Consider the following 22977-nt stretch of genomic DNA (forward strand, 5'->3'; position numbering starts at 1 on the left):
GGGCCAAAAGTAGGCGCCAAACCGCTGAGCCACCCAGGGATCCCCCTTTCTCCACCTTCTTAAAGACCTTCTTGTCAATCAAAAACAATTTACATTCTCTGCTATTACTCAAATCAAAAGTATTCTTGGTAAAGTCACCCGACCTCTGTTTTGCAATGTCCCGAAGATACTTTTCAGTCTTTTTTACAACTTGCCTTAGCAGAAGCCCTTGGCACAGCTGAATACTTCTTAATTTTTCAAAATGTTTTCTTTCGGCTAATCACATTCTATTGGTTTTCCTCTAACTTCTGGGACCACCACATCTCGGTCTTCTTTTCTAGTCCCCTCTTCTCCCTAATGCTGACATGTTAAGGCTCTCTTTTCTCCGTATGTTATATACTCTGGGGAACCCCTTTCCCTTCCACTCCTTCAATTATCATTTAGCTATTGATGACTCATGAGTTCAGGCTATAGCCTACTACATCTATGTGGTATGTTTGACATCCCTAATTTCTAGCTGTTTAGCCAGAATGCCTGAATTGGAAGCCCAGCTCCGCCACTCTGCATGCCTTTGGTCAAGTTCCCTAATAATCTGCTCTGTTTCTTCCTCCATCAAATAAGGATAAAAATACCTATTCTTATTTTATAGGGTTGTTGTGAAATCTAAATGAATTACGGTTTGTCAGCGGAGACTGTCTTCCTTTTGTTTGTTGTTTCTGCAGCATCAAGTGCAGTGGCTCAAAGCAGGTATTCCATAAACATCTGCTGATTCACTAAATAAGTGAACTTAGCAGATGGCAAATTATCACAATTCTGAGGAATTTTCTACTAGCCCTATCAAATTTTAAATTCCTTGCGATAGCTACTGCTTGGTATCTTTCTGGTGGGCACCACAATTTCAAAGAAAAAGAACACATAGGAATATTCCTGGAAAAATACAGCTTGTTTAAAACAGACATACCTAGCATTAGAAATCCATGTCAATAGGATTCAGGCAGTAAAAAACGATTTTGGAGTATTGGTTTTAACAGACATTGTAAATTATGAAATGATTCAACGTAAATCTAAATCTATTACCTCATCTCTTTCATTAGACTTTTGTAAAATGAGAAATGACTGGCCTGGGGAAGCACTTAAATCAAAGAGAAAGTGGTTGAAAGAGAAGCACCAGGTCCTCAATATCTGATCAACACAATTGGGTGCTGCCAGAAAGCAGCGATTAACTCCCACATCAGACAACAGCAATGGTGGTAACAGTCATTACTTTTGTACAGGGTAGTTTATGTCTGTCAACTTTACTGTTTAAAATTTGGAAAGTTATGGGAGAAGTCTAGAATAGAAAGTATTTCTTGTCTATTTTTTTTAAATTGTATTATTTATTCATGACAGACACAGAAAGAGAGGCAGAGACACAGGGAGAGGGAGAGCAGGCTCCTCACACGGAGTCTGATGTGGGATTTGTTCCCAGGACCCTGGGATCACTCCCTGAGCCAAAGGCAGATGCTCAACCACTGAGCCATCTAGGTGTCCCTAGAATAGAAGGTATTTCTTGGAGAAGCAGATGTTAGCAGACAAGTGCTAGAGGAGTAGCCTTTTACTTGAAAAGTTACTGAAAACAATTATCCCAAGGCACAACACTCCACTTACTATCTTGGTGCCATAGGAAGGAAGTGGTATAGATGGATTCCAGTTTGGAGATCCTTGGAAAATTTTGTCTCTTTTCACAAATTCCTATCTGCTGCAATTCCTGGTGGTTGGGAAGGCTATACATTTTAATCCAAGTTAGTGGCCATGGTGGCAGTCATTAACATTGTCCACTAAATTTTTCTCTCAGGGATAGGGTGGTACAATGAATCCCCTCCCCCAACTTTTAAATTATAGCAGCCATGTGTCTTGCTCTAGCCAGTGAGATGTGGGTTCAAGTAACAGGTGTCTTTGTGACATAGGCATTATAAGCCAGTGTGCATTTTCTAGATTCTCTTTTTACTACCTCCACCCTCCAACTCTCTGACTCCCATCTTGACAAATGGAAATGGTTCAGGTGTCAGCCACTCCATCAGTCTGGGCCCTGGATGGACGATCATGAGAAGCAGTCATGGGCAGAGCACATAGAATGTACAGAGCATATTGTCTTAAATCACCGAGATTTTGAAGTTGTCACTTCATCACCTAGGTCAACACTTACCGATGTGAATCTGTTGTTTGCTTACTATGTGCAAGGCACTGTGCTAAACTAAAAGGGACACAAATATTTCATTGGGAAACAAGTTAGAGGTGCCTGGTTGGCTCAGTTGGTAGAGCATGCAACTTTTGATCTCGGGGTTGTGAGTTCAAGCCCCCCACTGGAGGTAGAGTTTACTTTAAAAAAAAAAAAAAAAAAAGAAAGAAATGAAAAAGTTACTTTTCTGACTTTCCTTTTCTTTTGCGTGCCAAGCACTCTTATTTGGTTTATAATTAGATAGAAATCAGAACAGCTTCTGCTATTATACATTAACATGAAAAAGTTTTAGAAATAGAATTACTAGCAAACTGTAGAACTGCTTTTGTGAATTGTAGAGATAAAGTTCTTACAGCTGATAAAACTTCCGTGTCTTTGAAAACAATTATAAATACAGGATAGATTTTTATAAACAGAGAAACACATATTGCAAACTTGGATTAAGGAGTAGATATGATTTAGTAATTCACTCTAGGACAAAAAAAATGTAGTCATTTCATTTGACTAAAATATATATTATTTATAATCAATTCCATATATTCCTAGATCTTTTAAAGTACAAATTAAACTTCTAATGGTACATTCAATGAGAGACAGTTGGAACTCATTAACCATGGAAATCTAATTAACAAAATTACTATAATCTAGTATCACTTTGAACCTTTCAAGTGAAAATATTTATTCCGTATATCATATTTCTTTCTTTTATAAAAATTTAAATAATAAATGCTAAATAGTAAATTTAATACCTAAGGTATACAGAAGGATCAATCTAAATTTCTAAGAAATCAGGGTCAAACACATTAGTAGAAAACAACATAAGGAGACAATCAATACCAGTTAGTAAATATGATTAAAATTGCTCTGTATGGCATAAGTGTATCATTAAATGGCTAATAAAGTTTTAGCTGAATAGTTTCCTCAAATTGAAGCAAATATACATTGAATATTCCCTTTCCCATTTACCTTTTATAATTTCATCTTAGGTTTACAATTTCACAAAGTGCTCTAACGTCAATTCTATTTAAAAGGTCCACTACAGGGGCACCTCGGTGGCTCAGTCTGTTGAGCAGCCAACTCTTGATTTTGGCTCAGGTCGTGATCTTAGGGTCCTGAGATCAGAGCCCAGTACTGGATGTGGAGCCTGAATAAGATTCTCTCTCTCCCTCTCCCTTGGGCCCTCCTATCCTCTAAAAAAACAAAACAAAACAAAACAAAACAAAACAACACCCCCCCAAAACAACAAAAAAAAACCCCACTATAAATGACCAATAATATTTGGTAATTAATTAAATTTTGATGTAGTCTCTAGCTCACCGGCTTTCAAAACTTTCACAGAACCAGCATTTTTAGAATAGATTCTAAAAAGTAAGATGTGGGGCACCTGGTGGCTCAGTGGTTAAGCATCTGCCTTTGCCTCAGATTATGATCCTGGGGTCCTGGGATCGAGTCCTACATCAGGTTTCCTTCAGGGAGCCTGCTTCCCCCTCTGCCTGTGTCTCTGCCCACCCCCTCTGTCTCATGAATAAATAAATAAAATCTTAAAAAAAATAAAAAGGAAGAAGTTTTGCCAGTTAGTGGGAGGGGTTAAGGCAGGGAGTGGGGTGGAGCTTTAAAAAGTTTACACAGGATCTTCCAGGCCATTTGCTTGTTTGTGTTATCAATGTACAGATTTTGCTTTAAAGGAAGAATTTTCTGTTGGAGTCTTAAAAAACTAAGGTCACAGAAAGCCTAATAAAAGTTTAGTCACAAACACTAAATATTTCTAGTGTTAGGCATACAGTGCTAACTAAGCAAAGGGCTCTAAAAACAGTAGAAGCTGAATCCTTATTTTTGAGTTGTACAGATTCTACTGGGGAAAGAAGTAATGAAGAAGGCCGTCAACAATGCAGAGTGACAGCATATGCAGAGAATGCAGGGAAGGAAGTCCCTGACTGCCTCCTCGTAGGACTGGAGCCAGGCTCAGCTCTGGAAGGCCTCACTGCAGGGTGCTACCTAGGTGGGGGCAGGGGGGAGCAGCATGAAAGCCACTCTAGGGGAAGTGAATGTGGCTATAGAATCCACACATATGTGCTTGCAGTATTTTAGGGGAAAAAAGGCACACTGTAGTTAGAGAGGAAGGTGTGTGAGAGGCACCGTGAACAAATCCAGAAAGGAGAAGCAAGAGTCTGGACTAAAATGGCCTTCTCCATGGGTCAAATCCAGAAGATTCAATCTAGAAAGGCACAGGGACCAGTGGAGGTTTGCAAGAAGGGCTGTGTGGCCCAATTACAAGCTTCCTTTGTGTTCAGGTGCTGAACTCGCTGAAGGGCTGAGACACTGGAGATAGGGTTGGGTCAGCTGTGCTCTAAGCCACTTTGCTGCCCTATTATCCTATTGCAGCAAAAGCAAAACTTACAAACCAAAATGCAAACCAAACCTTTTTTTCTTATGGGTCCCTTCACGTTTCCCAGTTTGGGTTGATGAGAATTACCTTTCCTCACTAGAAGCTAAAATCCACAGGGCAGGGATTTGAGGGGCTCTGGTTCTCAGGTATGTCTCAAGGCAAAGAACGGTGTCCAGCATGTGGCAGGAGTGTAACCAGCATCACTGAAGAGCTCTGTGACTTCTCTGAGGTTGTGACTCACTGTTGTGTGTGCACGGCTGCCCAATCTCACCTCCAGGACAACGTGCTGCTCTGCCCAAGGGCACACCTCCCCGAGGGGGTTTCCTGCCCACTGAGCCCCTCTAACTCACCTCAGCTGATACATTCTTCCCGTCACCACGTCCTTTCCCAGACAAATCTCAGTAAGAATATTGATGAGGGGCGCCTAGACGGCCCAGTTGGTGAAGCATTTGACTCTTGATCTTGAATCAGTGGGAAGTCTGTTTGAGGTTCCCTCCTTCCCTCTCCCTTTTCTCCTCCCCTTCCCTCTCTCTCTCTCTCTTAAAAAAAAAAATGAGAGAGAGAGAGAGAGAGAGAGAGAGAATATTGATGAAAAGGAGGGACAAAAAGCTTTGTAAACCTAGCCCTTTCCTCATTTTGCAATGTATTTAATGCTCTAATTTTTATTATTTCCCTTTCTTCTTGAATCTTTTCTTCTAATTAATATAGATTTAGTTAACCATATAGTATTTTCATAATATAGACATTTAAAATGATGTATTTCTCTAAGAATAACTTTGGCTACTTTCTACAGTTTTTTAAAAGATTTATTTATTTATTTATTTATTTATTTATTTATTTATTTATTTATTCATTCATGAGAGGGGGGGCGCACAGACACATGCAGAGGAAGAAGCAGGCTCCATGCAGGGAGCTTGATGTGGGACTTGATCCTAGCACCCCAGGATCACGACCTGAGCCAAATGCAGATGCTCAATCCCTGAGCCACCCAGGTGCCCCTTTCCACAGATTTTAAATATAAATAAATGCTTATATTTTAGTTGTTTGTTGAATATCCTATTTTAATATTATAGATTCACTCCCTGATCCAATTATTTAAGAGGTTATTTAAAAATTTTCATGTGGTCTCACCATTTAAAATATGTGTATCTTTTATACCCAATGTTTTATTTTGATTGTGGCATTATACATAAATTTTACTAAAAAAATTTCATTGTCTGTAACATACAATAAATATTGGTCAAGAATTTGGTTACCTAATTTTTCTATTATGCCATTATTTCAAGCCTCCATTTTAACTGCATTACTCAAAAAAAAAAAAAAAAAATGAGTGGGGGCACGGGTATATGGACAGAGGGAGAGAGAATCTCAAGCAGATTCCATGACCCTGAGATCATGACCTGAGCTGAAATCAGGAGTTAGCTGCTTAGCCAGATGAGCCACCCAGATGCCCCAAATGTTTTTGTTGTTGTTTTTTCTGAGACAGTACTTGCACATCACAGTGAGGGGGTTTGGGGGAAGAGTAAAAGGAGAGGGAAGGAAAGAATCTTAAGCAGGTTCCATGCCCAGCATGGAACCAGAAGAGGGCTCAATCTCACAACCCTGAGATCATGACCTGAGCTGAAGTCAAGAGTCCTACGCTTAACCAACTGAGCCACTCAGGTGCCCCTGGGCTTAATAATATATTGCTCTTAGGGTATTATGATCACACTTTTTTTCAATTTTTTTTTCTTTGTGTGTTTTGCAATTATGCCCTCTATTGATATCTTTGCTTCCTAGACTCAAATCAACTTTATTAGAGACCATAATTAAACTACTATCCAGATAAGAGGAGAAATCTAAGCCTGATTTTTACAATTTAGGCAGGATTTGGAGACAGGGGTATTAATCTATTTCTGGTGGATCTTTTTTTTTTCCCTATTTATAATAGTTATACATTTTATGGAAAATTTAGTATAGTATAAAGTGATATTATATGTGGGTCATTTTATGTTATTCACTTTTTAGCATTTGTAAAAAAGGAAAACCAAATTACCGTTAATTCTCTACCCTTTTTTGGTCTGGCTGCTAGGAAACCCATAGACAAATTTCTGCCCATAGCCTAGTTGGGTATACCAGCTGTTTGTTAATTTTACCTGTGATTTTAATATTCTCTATCAGTCAGAGAAAGACAAATACCATATGATTTCACTCATATGTGGAATTAAAAAAAAAAAAAAAAGAAAAGGAAAAAAATAAGAGAGAGACAAAGCAAGAAACAGACTCTAAATTCTAAGGAACAAAGTGATGGTTACCAGAGGAGAGATGGTGTTTCATCCATGATGAAATAGGTGATGGGGAATTAAGGAGTGCACTTACGATGAGCACTGAGGGATGCTATATTGTACACCTGAAACTAATATAACGCTGTATGTTAACTACATGGAATTAAAAATTAAAAACATATAGTCTGACTTTATTCTCTGTTTTTAACAGCTCTGTGTATATTATGCACATTTCTTGTAAGAAACCCCAAATATCTGGATCCTATTATGAGAAAATGGTAGATCTATCCACCAGTAAACTCATATTTCTAATCTTATTTCTCTCTTCCCTACTCCACAATCCTATCCCCTCCCTATACATTTTCTTCCTTGACATTCCTAAACTTAGTGGCATTATCTGCTTCTCTTTGCAGGAAGTCCTTTAGCGATCTTTTGTATTGGTGTTTGGAGCAGCGGATTTCTTTTGGTGAATTTGGGGAGAAATATTTTTTGCTCCCTTTGCAATGAAGGATGTCCTGGTGGAGTAAACTGATCTAATATAAGAATCCATTATGTGTGTTTCCCCAGTGTTAGATCAGATGTCTTGGTACCTTTTTTCATTGAAAGCTAGTTCTTCCATCATTTTAGCATTCAGGAGTTGATGTTTTGTTTTTCTAGTTCACATACATAAAACACACTAGTCAAATATCTCCTCTGAGAAGTAAATATCTTAGTAGTTCCAAATGTTCTCTCTTAATTTACAGAATAAAGTAGTTTTGCAAATCAGGAAAAGTTTTGTCAAGCATATCATTAAATTATCAATTTCCATATGGCTTGTCTGTTTCCTCTGATACCCTTACTCACCATACTGACATTGTATTGTTGGTTTTGTTTGTTTGTTTTTCGGCTTCCAAACATTTATTCTTCTCACCCTTCTAATAAGGCCTCAATTTCCTGTTCAGGAATTATCTATACTTGGTCCTCAAAGGATACTGAATTCAAATCCTATAGAAGACTTCTTCTATCATATTCTCTCATTCATTCCTCACATGTAAATAAAACTGCCAACTGATCTCTTTCTTCTGGGCCTTTGTGTCCTGACAAGGGTAGGAAAAAAATAGGGCATGTTTATTAATTCTAGGATGTCCCAGTGTGACTGTTGAGCCACCTCTGTGGCCACTCAAAACTTACTTCCAACTTGTTTTTCAGCTCTCACTATGAGTCTGTGGCACCATTAAATCCTGTTCAATTCACTTTCTGCTCAATAAAGCCATTGGTTACTACTGTACAACAAATAATATGTAGTATATTCATACATGCTCCTTTCCATATATATCTTCCCTTGCAATGTCTTGTTTTTCATTTGCCAATTTTTTTTTCATTTGCCAATTTTTAATATCATTTTTGCTTAGGTTACTCCCATTGTACAGTGAGGTTTCTCAAAATTTTTTCTAGGAAACAGTATTGTAACTCAATGTTAGCAAATGTTATATTAAGGAAAAGGAAGGAAGGTTACAGTTAAGGAAATATGGAAAACCCAGGGATAAATAAAATTCAATTAGTTTCTTTTTCTGTACATTGTGAATTTCTAAGAATATAAGATGTAGCTTTTTCTGAACTTATTTTTAGTATGCATACAGAACCAGACTTATCCTGACATATCTAAAGAAACTAGTGCTCTGTAGAACATATTTTGGGTAATAATATCCTAGATGCTGCTATTTACTGTCTCCAATGAGGACTTTAGTTTCCCTTGAGTTTATAATACAGCAATACTATCTCTTTTATCTATATTTAATACTAATTCCTATTTAGTATGCATCTTATCTCTATCCTAAACATTTGTAATTCTTGTGATTGTTTGCATTTCTTATACGAACTGAAAATCTTGTAGTTTGACTGTTTTTAATGGCACTACAAAACGTTTTAAGTGAGCTAGGGTGTTTTAGAATTTTTTGAATATGTCCCTATAGTCAAAGTACTTATCAACGGGTATGCCATGTTCCCATCATAATTTTGGTAGGTTTTAGAGTTCTGCTGGCATTCTTGATTACTATCTAATTGTAATTTAGAAGCATGTAACATAAGCCAGTGGTACTTCCTCTTCTGTTTTTGCAATATAAATTTAAGAATTTTGAGCTTATATCAATGTGGGGCTATATGGTTCTGATGGTGATTTATATGATGTTCTCAAATTACTCCTGAGCCTCAGCAATGAAATGAGCATCTCAAATTATGGTGATTTAGTAGGCCCTCTATGAGATACTTTAGGAAGACAAACTTGCCTAGACTATCTTAGTAAATACTTTGATTTACATAAAAATGTATAATATAGAACTTTACCAACAATCTGAAACCAACTAACTCATAATTTGGCCACGTTGATGTTCTTTCTATTAAGAAATAACATGTTCAATTTTTTTCATTTAGATATGGAGACAAGTAGCTCAAGTACAGACTTGGGGGTAAAATGTTTTTTCTTGACCACATTCCTGATAGCCAACTCCCCCAAGTACATAGGTCAAATGAAATTGTCAGTGATGAGGTGGCTAAGAAAGGAAATGATGTTAAAGCAGTCATCTACTAATCACTTCTCATCCAGCAAGCCCACTTTAGAGAATAAATATTTATCAGCTGATTATGGCTACATTATCCAAAATACAGGAACACTGGAAATAACTACTCAACATTTAGGGACTGGCTATACAAATATTATGCTGAGATGATGAACCTTTATGAACCAAAAGTGTATTTTACAGAAACAGAAGAGTATGTAAGAAGGGAACAACCATAAGTAATTTTTATAAAATTACAATATAGAAAATCTAGATGTAATAAAAACAATGTTTTGAATGGGGGTGAGGACAAAGCAAATACACGAAAAGAATACTTTCAGTGGAAGTTTTCTTTGTAGTACTTTGTTTACTAAAGTTAGCTAAGTATGAAATAAAAAAGTACCTTTACAAGATCTGTGGCAAATGATTTTATCTGTAGGCAAAATATCTATGGATATCATATTTATATAACATATTTAACTATAGGTTTATAATAAGCATGCACACACATAAAACACATGTGTATATAAATAAGACATTACTATAAGTGAAAAAATCCTAATTAAATATGATGCATATTTAAAAGAAATGTGTTGTTTATCTTTATATATTCGACTATCCTAATTGAGCCCAGATATAAAAGGATGAAGTTTTTTTTTTTAAAGATTTTATTTATTTATTCATGAGAGACACAGAGAGAGGCAGAGACATAGGCAGAGGGAGGAGCAGGCCTCTGGGGAGCCTGATGTGGGACTCGATCCCAGGACCTCAGGATCAACACCTGAACCAAAGGCAGACGCTCAACTACTGAGCCACTCAGGTGCCCAAAAGGATGCAGTTCTTATATTCTTCAAATTGTCTCACCTTCATATAAATGATGAAAAAAGTTAAAAACCAAGTTCATCCTAAGTATTCACGTCAAAAACAATGAGAACACCAGGCACTGGATACTCCAAGACAAATATTCTAAAAGCAGGAACTTGCTAACTAAAACAACATTAATTTTCCGTAAGACTTTTTCAAAATATGGATGCCCTGGCTTAAAGTTTGGAACATCCTAAAGCAAACTGAACAAATGAAGTTATGCGGGCCTGGAGAAAGGGAAGAAGAGGACTGATGCTGAGAAGGTGACAGAGTCCATAATGAGGAAAAGAATTTAACACTTAAGCAGGACAGATAGAGGGGAATACAGAGCCATTTATATACTTTAAAAATATCTATGGTGGAATAAAATCTAAAGACAGAACGTGAAGATTGTGCAGGCTGTTTTGTTATGGCTCAGATAGTGCCCGGGAGACAGCAACCAAGTAAAGCAGCTTTTCTCATTAAACATTTATTGCTCTGCTTAAATCTGTTTTGAAGGAGCACAGAAATACATGAAATACTACCCTAGGTAAGATCCGCTCCTCCCCAGCCAGAATGCTGAGGCTCACACAAATCTGACTGACATGCAATTGAAATATGTGACTGTTTTTCCTTGACGTCAGCTTTTAATACTGTCAACATTAAAGGCAAAGTCCATTCCAACAACTCTTAGTGGACACTTAGGATATTCATAAAGTTGTCCAAAACCTTTCAAGAAAATAGCATCCGTGCTCTTTAGAAGCATGATACAAAAATCTTTTCTTAATCTATCAATAAAAGGCAGCTGAATTACAGATTCTTGCTTTCCTCAGAGCAGATAATGAACTAAGCCTCACTCTAGGAAGAGCTCCAAAGTACTTTACACAGGGACACCGGCCTACAGGACTTCTCACTGGAAGGCTGAGTACCTCAGTTACCCCTTCAATTTCTTAAATATTGTAATTTTTAGATCTTACCTGTCAGGTAAGGTCACATCTTACCTGTCAAACTTTCTTCACCTTCAAAAAAGTTTTTGTTAAGCTAACATTATACAAACGTTAACATAATTTTTAAAGAAAAACAATTTATCCACAAACCTGCCACTGCACTAAACCTCTCTAATTTGTCCACAGGCATATCCCATTTATAGGTATAGTCACATCACACCTAACAGAATGGAGCCAGGCTTTTTAAAAGGCATTGCTTACCATATCCTCAGAACATGTTGTGCCCACCTTTCCCAGCATGCTCGTTTAATTAGTATATATTAAATGAGATTCAGTGTATGCTAGAGGACCATCAAAATATGAAAACAGATACCACAAAAAGCACATTTTACCCCCAAAATGTAATTTTATAGTTTCACCTTACCTCTTCTCCAGATAGATAGTAGGCTGAGAGTAGTCCACCAACAAAGCGTATGTTTACTTCAAAGACAGAAACTTCAGCATTCTGTGGAAACAAAGGAGATTCATACATAAATGATAGTACACAATTGAGAAAAATGCCATCACGATGAAGTCCAATAAATATTTAAATTTTGCTCTATCTTATATGCTTGCCCAGAGCAATTTATATACAAGAGGAAAAAGTTCTGTCTTTTAACAGTGTCAAAATATATGTAAACAGATGAAATAATTTTGACTTTCTTAAAGTAACAATTATAAAATATTTATAAAATTATTTCCTCCCTCTGTACAACAACAGATCCTGGATTTAGCATTCTCTATTTGTGCAGACATCAACAAGGCTAGGACATTTTATTTTTCTATTCTGTGTTTTCCTTTTATTTCATTCTTTTGCCTGCTTTTCCTTCCTGAAAGGCCATGCAGACCCAGACCCTTTGTACTTTGGTTGGTAGTTGAACATTCTAGCATTCTTCTCACATCATGTTAAAGTAGCATACAGCTAGAATGCAAATAGAATTTGAAGTTAGAGGGACCTGGGTTCCAGGTGCTGGCTTCCACATTCCTGCCTGTGGCCTAAGATGGTCACATCTTTCTGAGAAGAAATTTCATCTGCATAAAGGAGTTTGCTTTTATTATTCACCGTGTGCCAGATCCTGTACTAATATGTTTACATGGACTATGTCCTTCAATCCTCACATCAACTCTGTGAAATAATTCCTGGTCTAATGTCTATTGTACAAATAGAGACACTGAGACTTACGGTAGTTACTGTGAGTAGTTGAATCAGAATTTGACCAGAGTGCTCCGATTCCTGACCCATGGCTCTGTTATCCTGACTCCTATATCACCTCACAGAAAAATGCATCGTCTCTTTATTAATGGTCATATCATTGTGGCATATAATTAGTAGTTACTACCAGTACTTGTGTCATCTTATAATACTTGACTACTAAATGGATCTGTCTGTCCCACGTGCTGTTACTAGACAATTTAACAGACCCAACCTACAATAGGTGTAAGATACAAGTTAGTGTCTTTTCATGTTGAATAGCCTCCTGAGTAGATGTTCACTTTTGCAATAAGGTCAAATCATTCACAGATAACCATGGGCACTAACAGCAAACTATACTCTATGGAGTCAATATCCGGCAGATGAGCTTAGTTAAAATTACTCACGATATTATTTCCTTTACCAAATATTTAACACATAACTACCATGTGCCAGGCACTGGCGTAGGCTCTAGGGTCATGGTAATGAAGACTGACATGGTCCTCAAACTCATGGAATCTATACTTCAGTGGGAGGAAATAATTCCAGAGAATTATTCCTTCCATATATTTTCATTAATTCCCACTCTCTCTAAACAAGTTATAAGGATCTAACAAAGCTAAGCAACTGCTTAAGTTAAAAATTTTTTCAAAAGCTTTCCTGCAAGGGAAGATTATAAAACAACTTAGAAGAGAGAATTACAGGGTGGCTGGGTGGCTCAGTTGGTTAAAGTGGGTAGTTCATTTTCAGCTTAGGTCATGGTCTTAGGATCTTTGGATTGAGCCCCATGTAGGGCTATGTGCTTAGCAGGGAGTCTGCTTGAGGATTCTCTCCCTCTCCCTCTGCCTCTCTGCACTCTGCTCATACACATCCTTTCTCTCAAGTAAATAAATGTTTTTTTTTTTTTTTTTTAAGGAGAGAATTACTGAGCCAGAGCTACACAAAAGCATAATATAAGACTCCTTGGTGAGTTTAACAGTATTTCATAATCTGCAATATGCATCTGATATAATTTGACTAAAATCACTCTATATAGGTAGAATTTACCAATGAGGTGTACCATTCTGAATGAGCATTGTATAAACATTGGTAAAAGATTTTTTATTCCACAAAATTGCTAATAAGGAAAAAGGAAGGTAATTCATTAATTTATTTTGGTTCACATAGCTGTATTTCTTATGTCTAAAGGTAGCAATGTCTTACAATAAAATCTAATGGATTTAAACCCTCAAATCCTATGACTCTATTTTTACTTGTATTTTTCAGTTTTAAAAACTGAGAACAGTCCTCTACATTTCTGCCTACTAAAGCCTGTTAAGGTGATTTTCATATTCTTATTCTGGCCATGGGTACACTAGATATGCATTCTCTTCCTCCTATGAAAATTTTGGATAATCAGGACCTTTATATAGACATTTGATAAAAATTATTGCAAGGCAGAAGACTGAGTCATGTCAAATATCATCAGAACTGTATCTTCAGCTAGATATCAATCACCTATTGGTTACAGCTGTTCAATCAGCTATTGATCTAACAATGTATTCTAGAACCTAAATTCTGTTTATCCTGCTCTGTCTGTAAAATATTGAGAAATGACCTTGCCAAGTACCATGCTCCAGGTCAGTTGCTTTGCTTTTGAATTTCATGGATGTAGCAGTCTGGTGAGCCTAAGAAGCAAATCTGGCTTGCTGGTGAATTCATACAGCTATCCAGTGTTTGCTATGTCCTTGTCGTCTAAAGTCTTGCTCTGGAATGTCATATCACCATTAGTAATACTCAAGAGTCATCACATTTTCCTCCTTGTGAAAACTGGAATGACATTAGAATTCTCAACATATTATTTTTTCTATGTCTTTTTATCAAAGTTAAATCTAAATTATTTAGAAACCTTAGCTTGAGAGATCTTTCAACATTCCTGGCTGTTTTATGTTATAGGGCAGAAGACTGAGGTTTAGACACTTTTGGTCACTCTTTACAGATCCTTAGATAAAAAGGACCAAAAAAATGAAAATTATCCCACCGGAGCAAATTGGTATTCTACATTGGCAACAGACCATAAAAACACTACCCTAGAGTCAGAAAGACCTGAGATTGAAGGCTGCTTCTGGAACTAGCTGAGTGTAAGATCCCAGACAAGTCACTTACTCTCTTTGAGTCTCTGTTTTCTCATTTGTAAAAAGGGACAAGGCATTCTTTACAAGACGTTATGAGTCTGTGAATGTAAAGCACTGCGCATGGCACTCGGCACAGTATGCTCAGTGGACAGCCGCCACCATTACCCACTGCACAGTAACTCAGCTTAGTTACTTTATTTCCTCAGGGGTTGCTGGAAAATCAGAAACTCTAGAATCCTAACATTCTAAATTTCAGAATGCAAACTGACACATCTTCTCTAACCCTCATGGGAGTACTATTTCTCAATGGCTAAAACTCTTCTTTTGAAATATAACCAAACTTCCTTTTGGGTTTGATATACTTTATAGGATACCTGGATTTTCAAAAGGGAATTTCTATAATCATGGTCTTAGGCTATTTTTATAAATTTCTGATTATGATTTCCATTAAAATAATTTTGTTAAATTTAAGTGAATATATTCATGTCATTAATATTCATGCAGTGGCTTTTAAGATTTTCTAAAACTTTTCCTGTGACTTAACCTAAAGACAGAGGGGTTAGGGCAGGGAAAGGATAGTATGTCATGAAGGGGAGCCCCAAACAGCCTGTAATACTAAAATATTTTGTGATTTTTTTCTAATAATTAATGTGAGTTTTGTAGTTTCCTTAATCTGTGTTTATTTTAAAACAAAATTTAATTCCTTAAATCTTTAAGTAAGTTTACATTACAAGAATATGCTCCATGTATTCTGTAGCTCCTAGTGCACTGTCAATATGTGAGTCCCAGTTTGAGAAGATTCAGGCTTCTGGCTAAATTGCATGCACCTATTAGTTAAAATCACAATTGATAAACAAGTGGAAGCTGAAAATTTTGCCTGAAGGCCTAACCACAAAAAATCTGGACTGGAGAAACTGTTCTTTCATTTTGACTTTCCACCACCAACAGCCTTGAATCGAAGGATACACTTAACCGCATTCATGTGTAAATTTAATAAAATATATGGTATAAATAAGGACACATCTAGACTCAAGGAGTAACAAATCATGGAAAAATTAGGCCTCAGTACTAATCTCTTATATTGTCTTGGGTGTCTTAGATATTAATAATAAGTTTATTCCTGAATATTTCTGGCCTTTGGTTCACTACATATATATGAACTGTGAGATGAACTGTCAGCCTGTCTTCCTTCCTTCTTTCTTTCTTTCTTTCTTTCTTTCTTTCTTTCTTTCTTTCTTTCTTTCTCTCTCTCTCTCTCTCTCTCTCTCTCTCTCTCTTTCTTTTTCTTTTTGAAAGATTTATTTGAGAGAGTAACAGACTGCGAGAAGGAGGGAGGGGAGAGAGAATCTGAAGCAGACTCCAAGCTGAGCCCAGAGCCCAATGCAGGGCTTGATCCCACGACTCTGAGATCATGACCTGAGTAGAAACCAGGAGTCATCAGATGCTTAACTGACTAAGCCACCCAGGCACCCCAGGATAAGACTTTTCAAAGCCACTGATTAAAGAGCAGTTACCTGGCTATACAACTTGTCTATTTTCAAGCTTATAAGGGATCTTTATAAATAGTATTTCAAAGTACATGTTGTATTAATATTTTGGGGATTAAAAGTATAAACTCCTGTGAGAAGGGGCAAGATGGCGGAAGAGTAGGGTCCCCAAGTCACCTGTCCCCCCAAATTACCTAGAAAACTTTCAAATTATCCTGAAAATCTATGAATTCGGCCTGAGATTTAAAGAGAGAACAGCTGGAATGCTACAGTGAGAAGAGTTCGTGCTTCTATCAAGGTAGGAAGACGGGGAAAAAGAAATAAAGGAACAAAAGGCCTCCAAGGGGGAGGGGCCCCGCGAGGAGCCGGGCTGAGGCCGGGGCGAGTGTCCCCAGGACAGGAGAGCCCCGTCCCGGAGGAGCAGGAGCTGCACCGACCTTCCCGGGCGGAAAGGGGCTCGCAGGGAGTTGGAGCAGGACCCAGGAGGGCAGGGATGCCCTCGGGCTCCCTGGGACACTAACAGACACCTGCGCCCCGGGAGAGTGCGCCGAGCTCCCTAAGGGCTGCAGCGCGCACGGCGGGACCGGAGCAGCTCGGAGGGGCTCGGGCGGAGGAAGAGGCTCCGTGCGGAGGGGGCTGCGGGGTGGGAGCAGCTCGGGGGGGCTCGGGCTTGCAAGTTCCAAAGATAAAGAGAAGATCCTTAAAGCAGCAAGAGACAAGAAATCCCTGACTTTTATGGGGAGGAAGGAGTATTAGGGTAACAGCAGACCTCTCCACAGAGATCTGGCAGGCCAGAAAGGGCAGGCAGGATCTATTCAGGGTCCTAAATGAGAAGAACATGCAACCAAGAATACTTTATCCAGCAAGGCTCCCATTCAAAATGGAAGGAGAGATAAAGAGCTTCCAAGACAGGCAGGAACTTAAAGAATATGTGACCTCCAAACCAGCTCTGCAAGAAATTTTAAGGGGGACTCTTAAAATTCCCCTTTAAGAAGAAGTTCAGTGGAACAGTCCACAAAAACAAGGACTGAATAGATATCATGATGACACTAAACTCATATCTCTCAATAGTAACTCTGAACGTGAATGGGCTTAATGACCCCATCAAAAGGTGCAGGGTTTCAGACTGGATAAAAAAGCAGGACCCATCTATTTGCTGTCTACAAGAGACTCCTTTTAGACAGAAGGACACCTACAGCCTGAAAATAAAAGGTTGGAGAACCATTTACCATTCAAATGGTCCTCAAAAGAAAGCAGGGGTAGCCATCCTTATATCAGATGAACTAAAATTTACCCCGAAGACTGTAGTGAGAGATGAAGAGGGACACTATATCATACTTAAAGGATCTATTCAACAAGAGGACGTAACAATCCTCAATATATATGCCCCGAATGTGGGAGCTGCCAAATATATAAATCAATTAATAACCAAAGTGAAGAAATACTTAGATAATAATACACTTATACTTGGTGACTTCAATCTAGCTCTTTCTACCCTTGATAGGTCTTCTAAGCACAACATCTCCAAAGAAACGAGAGCTTTAAATGATACACTGGACCAGATGGATTTCACAGATATCTACAGAACTTTACATCCAAACTCAACTGAATACACATTCTTCTCAAGTGCACATGGAACTTTCTCCAGAATAGACCACATACTGGGTCACAAATCGGGTCTGAACCGATACCAAAAGATTGGGATCGTCCCCTGCATATTCTCAGACCATAATGCCTTGAAATTAGAACTAAATCACAACAAGAAGTTTGGAAGGACCTCAAACACGTGGAAGTTAAGGACCATCCTGCTAAAAGATGAAAGGGTCAACCAGGAAATTAAGGAAGAATTAAAAAGATTCATGGAAACTAAGGAGAATGAAGATACAACCATTCAATATCTTTGGGATACAGCAAAAGCAGTCCTAAGAGGGAAATACATCACAATACAAGCATCCATTCAAAAGCTGGAAAGAACTCAAATACAAAGGCTAACCTTACACATAAAGGAGCTAGAGAAAAAACAGCAGATAGATCCTACACCCAGCAGAAGAAGAGAGTTAATTATGTTTGAGCAGAACTCAACGAAATCGAGACCAGAAGAACTGTGGAACAGATCAACAGAACCAGGAGTTGGTTCTTTAAAAGAATTAATAAGACAGATAAACCATTAGCCAGCCTTATTAAAAAGAAGAGAGAGAAGACTCAAATTAATAAAATCATGAATGAGAAAGGAGAGATCACTACCAACACCAAGGAAATACAAACGATTTTAAAAACATATTATGAACAGCTATACGCCAATAAATTAGGCAATCTAGAAGAAATGGATGCATTCCTGGAAAGCCACAAACTACCAAAACTGGAACAGGAAGAAATAGAAAACCTGAACAGGACAATAACCAGGGAGGAAATTGAAGCAGTCATCAAAAACCTCCCAAGACACAAAAGTCCAGGGCCAGATGGCTTCCCAGGGGAATTCTATCAAACGTTTAAAGAAGAAACCATACCTATTCTCCTAAAGCTGTTTGGAAAGATAGAAAGAGATGGAGTACTTCCAAATTCGTTCTATGAGGCCAGCATCACCTTAATTCCAAAACCAGACAAAGACCCCACCGAAAAGGAGAATTACAGACCAATACCCCTGATGAACATGGATGCAAAAATTCTCAACAAGATACACTAGCCAATAGGATCCAACAGTACATTAAGAAAATTATTCACCATGACCAAGTAGGATTTATCCCCGGGACACAAGGCTGGTTCAACACCCATAAAACAATCAATGTGATTCATCATATCAGCAAGAGAAAAACCAAGAACCATATGATCCTCTCATTAGATGCAGAGAAAGCATTTGACAAAATACAGCATCCATTCCTGATCAAAACTCTTCAGAGTGTAGGGATAGAGGGAACATTCCTCAACATCTTAAAAGCCATCTACGAAAAGCCCACAGCAAATATCATTCTCAATGGGGAAGCACTGGGAGCCTTTCCCCTAAGATCAGGAACAAGACAGGGATGTCCACTCTCACCACTGCTATTCAACATAGTACTGGAAGTCCTAGCCTCAGCAATCAGACAACAAAAAGACATTAAAGGCATTCAAATTGGCAAAGAAGAAGTCAAACTCTCCCTCTTCACCGATGACATGATACTCTACATAGAAAACCCAAAAGTCTCCACCCCAAGATTGCTAGAACTCATACAGCAATTTGGTAGTGTGGCAGGATACAAAATCAATGCCCAGAAATCAGTGGCATTTCTATACACTAACAATGAGACTGAAGAAAGAGAAATTAAGGAGTCAATCCCATTTACAATTGCACCAAAAGCATAAGATACCTAGGAATAAACCTAACCAAAGAGGTAAAGGATCTACACCCTAAAAACTATAGAACACTTCTGAAAGAAATTGAGGAAGACACAAAGAGATGGAAAAATATTCCATGCTCATGGATTGGCAGAATTAATATTGTGAAAATGTCAATGTTACCCAGGGCAATATACACGTTTAATGCAATCCCTATCAAAATACCATGGACTTTCTTCAGAGAGTTAGAACAAATTATTTTAAGATTTGTGTGGAATCAGAAAAGACCCCGAATAGCCAGGGGAATTTTAAAAAAGAAAACCATAGCTGGGGGCATCACAATGCCAGATTTCAGGTTGTACTACAAAGCTGTGGTCATCAAGACAGTGTGGTACTGGCACAAAAACAGACACATAGATCAATGGAACAGAATAGAGAACCCAGAAGTGGATCCTGAACTTTATGGGCAACTAATATTCGATAAAGGAGGAAAGACTATCCATTGGAAGAAAGACAGTCTCCTCTTCAATAAATGGTGCTGGGAAAATTGGACATCCACATGCAGAAGAATGAAACTAGACCACTCTCTTACACTATATACAAAGATAAACTCAAAATGGATGAAAGATCTAAATGTGAGACAAGATTCCATCAAAATCCTAGAGGAGAACACAGGCAACACCCTTTTTGAACTCGGCCATAGTAACTTCTTGCAAGATACATCCACGAAGGCAAAAGAAACAAAAGCAAAAATGAACTATTGGGACTTCATCAAGATAAGAAGCTTTTGCACACCAAAGGATACAGTCAACAAAACTAAAAGACAACCTACAGAATGGGAGAAGATATTTGCAAATGACATATCAGATAAAGGGCTAGTTTCCAAGATCTATAAAGAACTTATTAAACTCAACAGCAAAGAAAAACAATCCAATCAGGAAATGGGCAAAAGACATGAAGTGAAATCTCACAGAGGAACACACAGACGTGGCCAACACGCACATGAGAAAATGCTCTGCATCACTTGCCATCAGGGAAATACAAATCAAAACCACGATGAGATACCACCTCACACCAGTGAGAATGGGGAAAATTCACAAGGCAGGAAACCACAAATGTTGGAGAGGATGTGGAGAAAAGGGAACCCTCTTACACTGTTGGTGGGAATGTGAACTGGTGCAGCCACTCTGGAAAACTGTGTGGAGGTCCCTCAAAGAGTTAAAAATAGACCTGCCCTACGACCCAGCAATTGCACTGTTGGGGATTTATCCCAAAGATACAGATGCAATGAAACGCCGGGACACCTGCACCCCGATGTTTCTAGCAGCAATGTCCACAATAGCCAAAGTGTGGAAGGAGCCTCGGTGTCCATCGAAAGATGAATGGATAAAGAAGCTGTGGTCTATGTATAAAATGGAATATTCCTCAGCCATTAGAAATGACAAATACCCACCATTTGCTTCAACGTGGATGGAACTGGAGGGTTTTATGCTGAGTGAAGTAAGTCAATCGGAGAAGGACAAACAGTGTATGTTCTCATTCATTTGGGGAATATAAATAATAGTCAAAGGGAATATAAGGGAAGGGAGAAGAAATGTGTGGGAAATATCAGAAAGGGAGACAGAACATGACGACTCCTAACTCTGGGAAACGAACTAGGGGTGGTGGAAGGGGAGGAGGGCGGGTGGTGGGAGTGAATGGGTCACGGGTACTGGGGGTTATTCTGTATGTTGGTAAATTGAACACCAATAAAAATAAATTAAAAAAAAAAAGCATAAACTCCTTTTAACAGATTAAATTGCGGTATTAAACAATGTAAACTAGTGTAACATATGTCCTAGAAACTTTTAGTTTCATATTTAAGTAATATGATCTACCTGTGAAGGTGAACAAAGTGCAAGTTCTTTAGGCCACAAAGATAGGCAAACAACCATCTTCTCTATGTGAATAGATTGGTTTTACTATGCAGACCCAGAAGAGCCCTCAAATAGCAGTCCAATCTATCACTAATTACTGTCAGAGAGAACAACTCAGTATCCTTTTAAAGTCAAAACCCAAATCATCACCCTTGGCAGGCTCTGATTAGCATTCAGATAGAAAATACTGAATAACTCTATTCAACAAGATAATTAACTTATCTGTACTCATGAGGATATAATGCTGCTCTAAAACAGACTAAGGCAAATGCTAAGGCAAAAGTCACTTCTTTCATGGTCTATGGCATAGAACTCTGGACCTTAGTCAAGTACTCATTCATGCATTTGAGAAGATACAAAATTGTTTTTTGAGGTCAATTTATTTACATCTTTCTAACAGGGAACCTTATAGCTTATTTTCCTGGAAAGTAGGATGACATTCTGTCTGGATAAAAGAACAATCTGGAAAAAAAAAAAAAAAAGAACAATCTGGGTCATTAAACTGTTGGTGGGAATATAAACTGGTGCAGCCACCATGGAAAACAGTATGGGTGTGCCTCAAAAAAACAAAATACCATATGAGCTAGTAATTCCACTTTTGGGTATTTACTTAAAGAAAAATGAAAACACTAATTCAAAAAGATATATGGTATGCATGCATACACACACACAAATACTACTCAGCAAGGAAAAAGGATAAAATCTTGCCATTTGTGACAATATGGATGGACCTAGAGGTTATTATACTAAGTAAAACAAGTCAGATGAATACCATAAATCTTTACAAATATCATATGATTTCATTTATATGTGGAATCTAAAAGACAAAACAAATGAAGAAAAACAAACATATTCATAAATACAGGTAACAGTCCGGTCATTGCTACAGGTGAGGAGGTGGGGATAATAGATGAAGATGATTAAGAAGTACAAACTTCCAGCTATAAAATAAAGTCACAGGAATGAAAAGTACAGAATAGGAAATATTCAATTAGTCAATAATATTGTAAGAACACTGTATGGTGACAGAGGGCGAGTATACTTAATGTCATCAGCATTACATAGTGAATAGAATTGTGAAATCACTATGTTGTACACTTGAAACTAATATAACATTATATGTCAACTGTATCTGATATCTTTTTTAATATTTTATTTATTATTCGAGAGAGAGAGAGAGAGAGAGAGAGGCAGAGACACAGGCAGAGGGAGAAGCAGGCTCCATGCAGGGAGCCTGATGTGGGACTTGATCCCGGGACTCCAGGATCACACCCTGGGCCAAAGGCAGGCGCTAAACCCCTGGGCCACCCAGGAATCCCCTTGTATCTGATTTCTAAAGCATACAGTATTCATTACAATCAAAAGTACAATCCAGGTGCTTGCTCAAGACCACCATTCTCAATGTGTTCCTAGGTAAGTGTCTGGAACAGGCTAATCATTCTCAAAGCTCGGCCTCTCATACAAAGGTCTCACTTGACTTTAATGAAGAAAATTGCTTTTTAATAGTAATTTTAACATAAATTTGGCTTTCACTGAGGTTTTATACAAGAAATTATCCTCTGGAGAAAATTTCTACATATTCTATAAAATTCATACTGAAGACAGTTTTCAACATTTCCCATGTGAGGATGTAGGGGATCAATACTTCTTTGAGGTGACAGTAAAGAATAGGAAGCTCAGAACTGAATTTAAAAATGCCCAGAGATGAAACTCTTGAGCATTTGTCCTTGCTTTAATGATTTTCCT

The 22977-nt window shown here is 37.9% G+C and overlaps 1 protein-coding gene across 1 annotated transcript in view; it reads right to left on the reverse strand.

Moving 5' to 3' along the window:
- The window catches only part of MAN1A1 (mannosidase alpha class 1A member 1), a 166628-nt gene that overhangs the window by 94570 nt on the left and 49081 nt on the right, over window positions 1-22977 (reverse strand). Inside the window, exon 4 of the mRNA XM_072832001.1 lies at window positions 11596-11676. Coding sequence (XP_072688102.1) covers window positions 11596-11676 — 81 coding nt within the window. The remainder of the gene's footprint in view (window positions 1-11595; window positions 11677-22977) is intronic.

The sequence above is a fragment of the Canis lupus genome, chromosome 1 (genome assembly GCF_048164855.1).
Source record: "Canis lupus baileyi chromosome 1, mCanLup2.hap1, whole genome shotgun sequence".
Taxonomy (NCBI): Eukaryota; Metazoa; Chordata; class Mammalia; order Carnivora; family Canidae; genus Canis; species Canis lupus.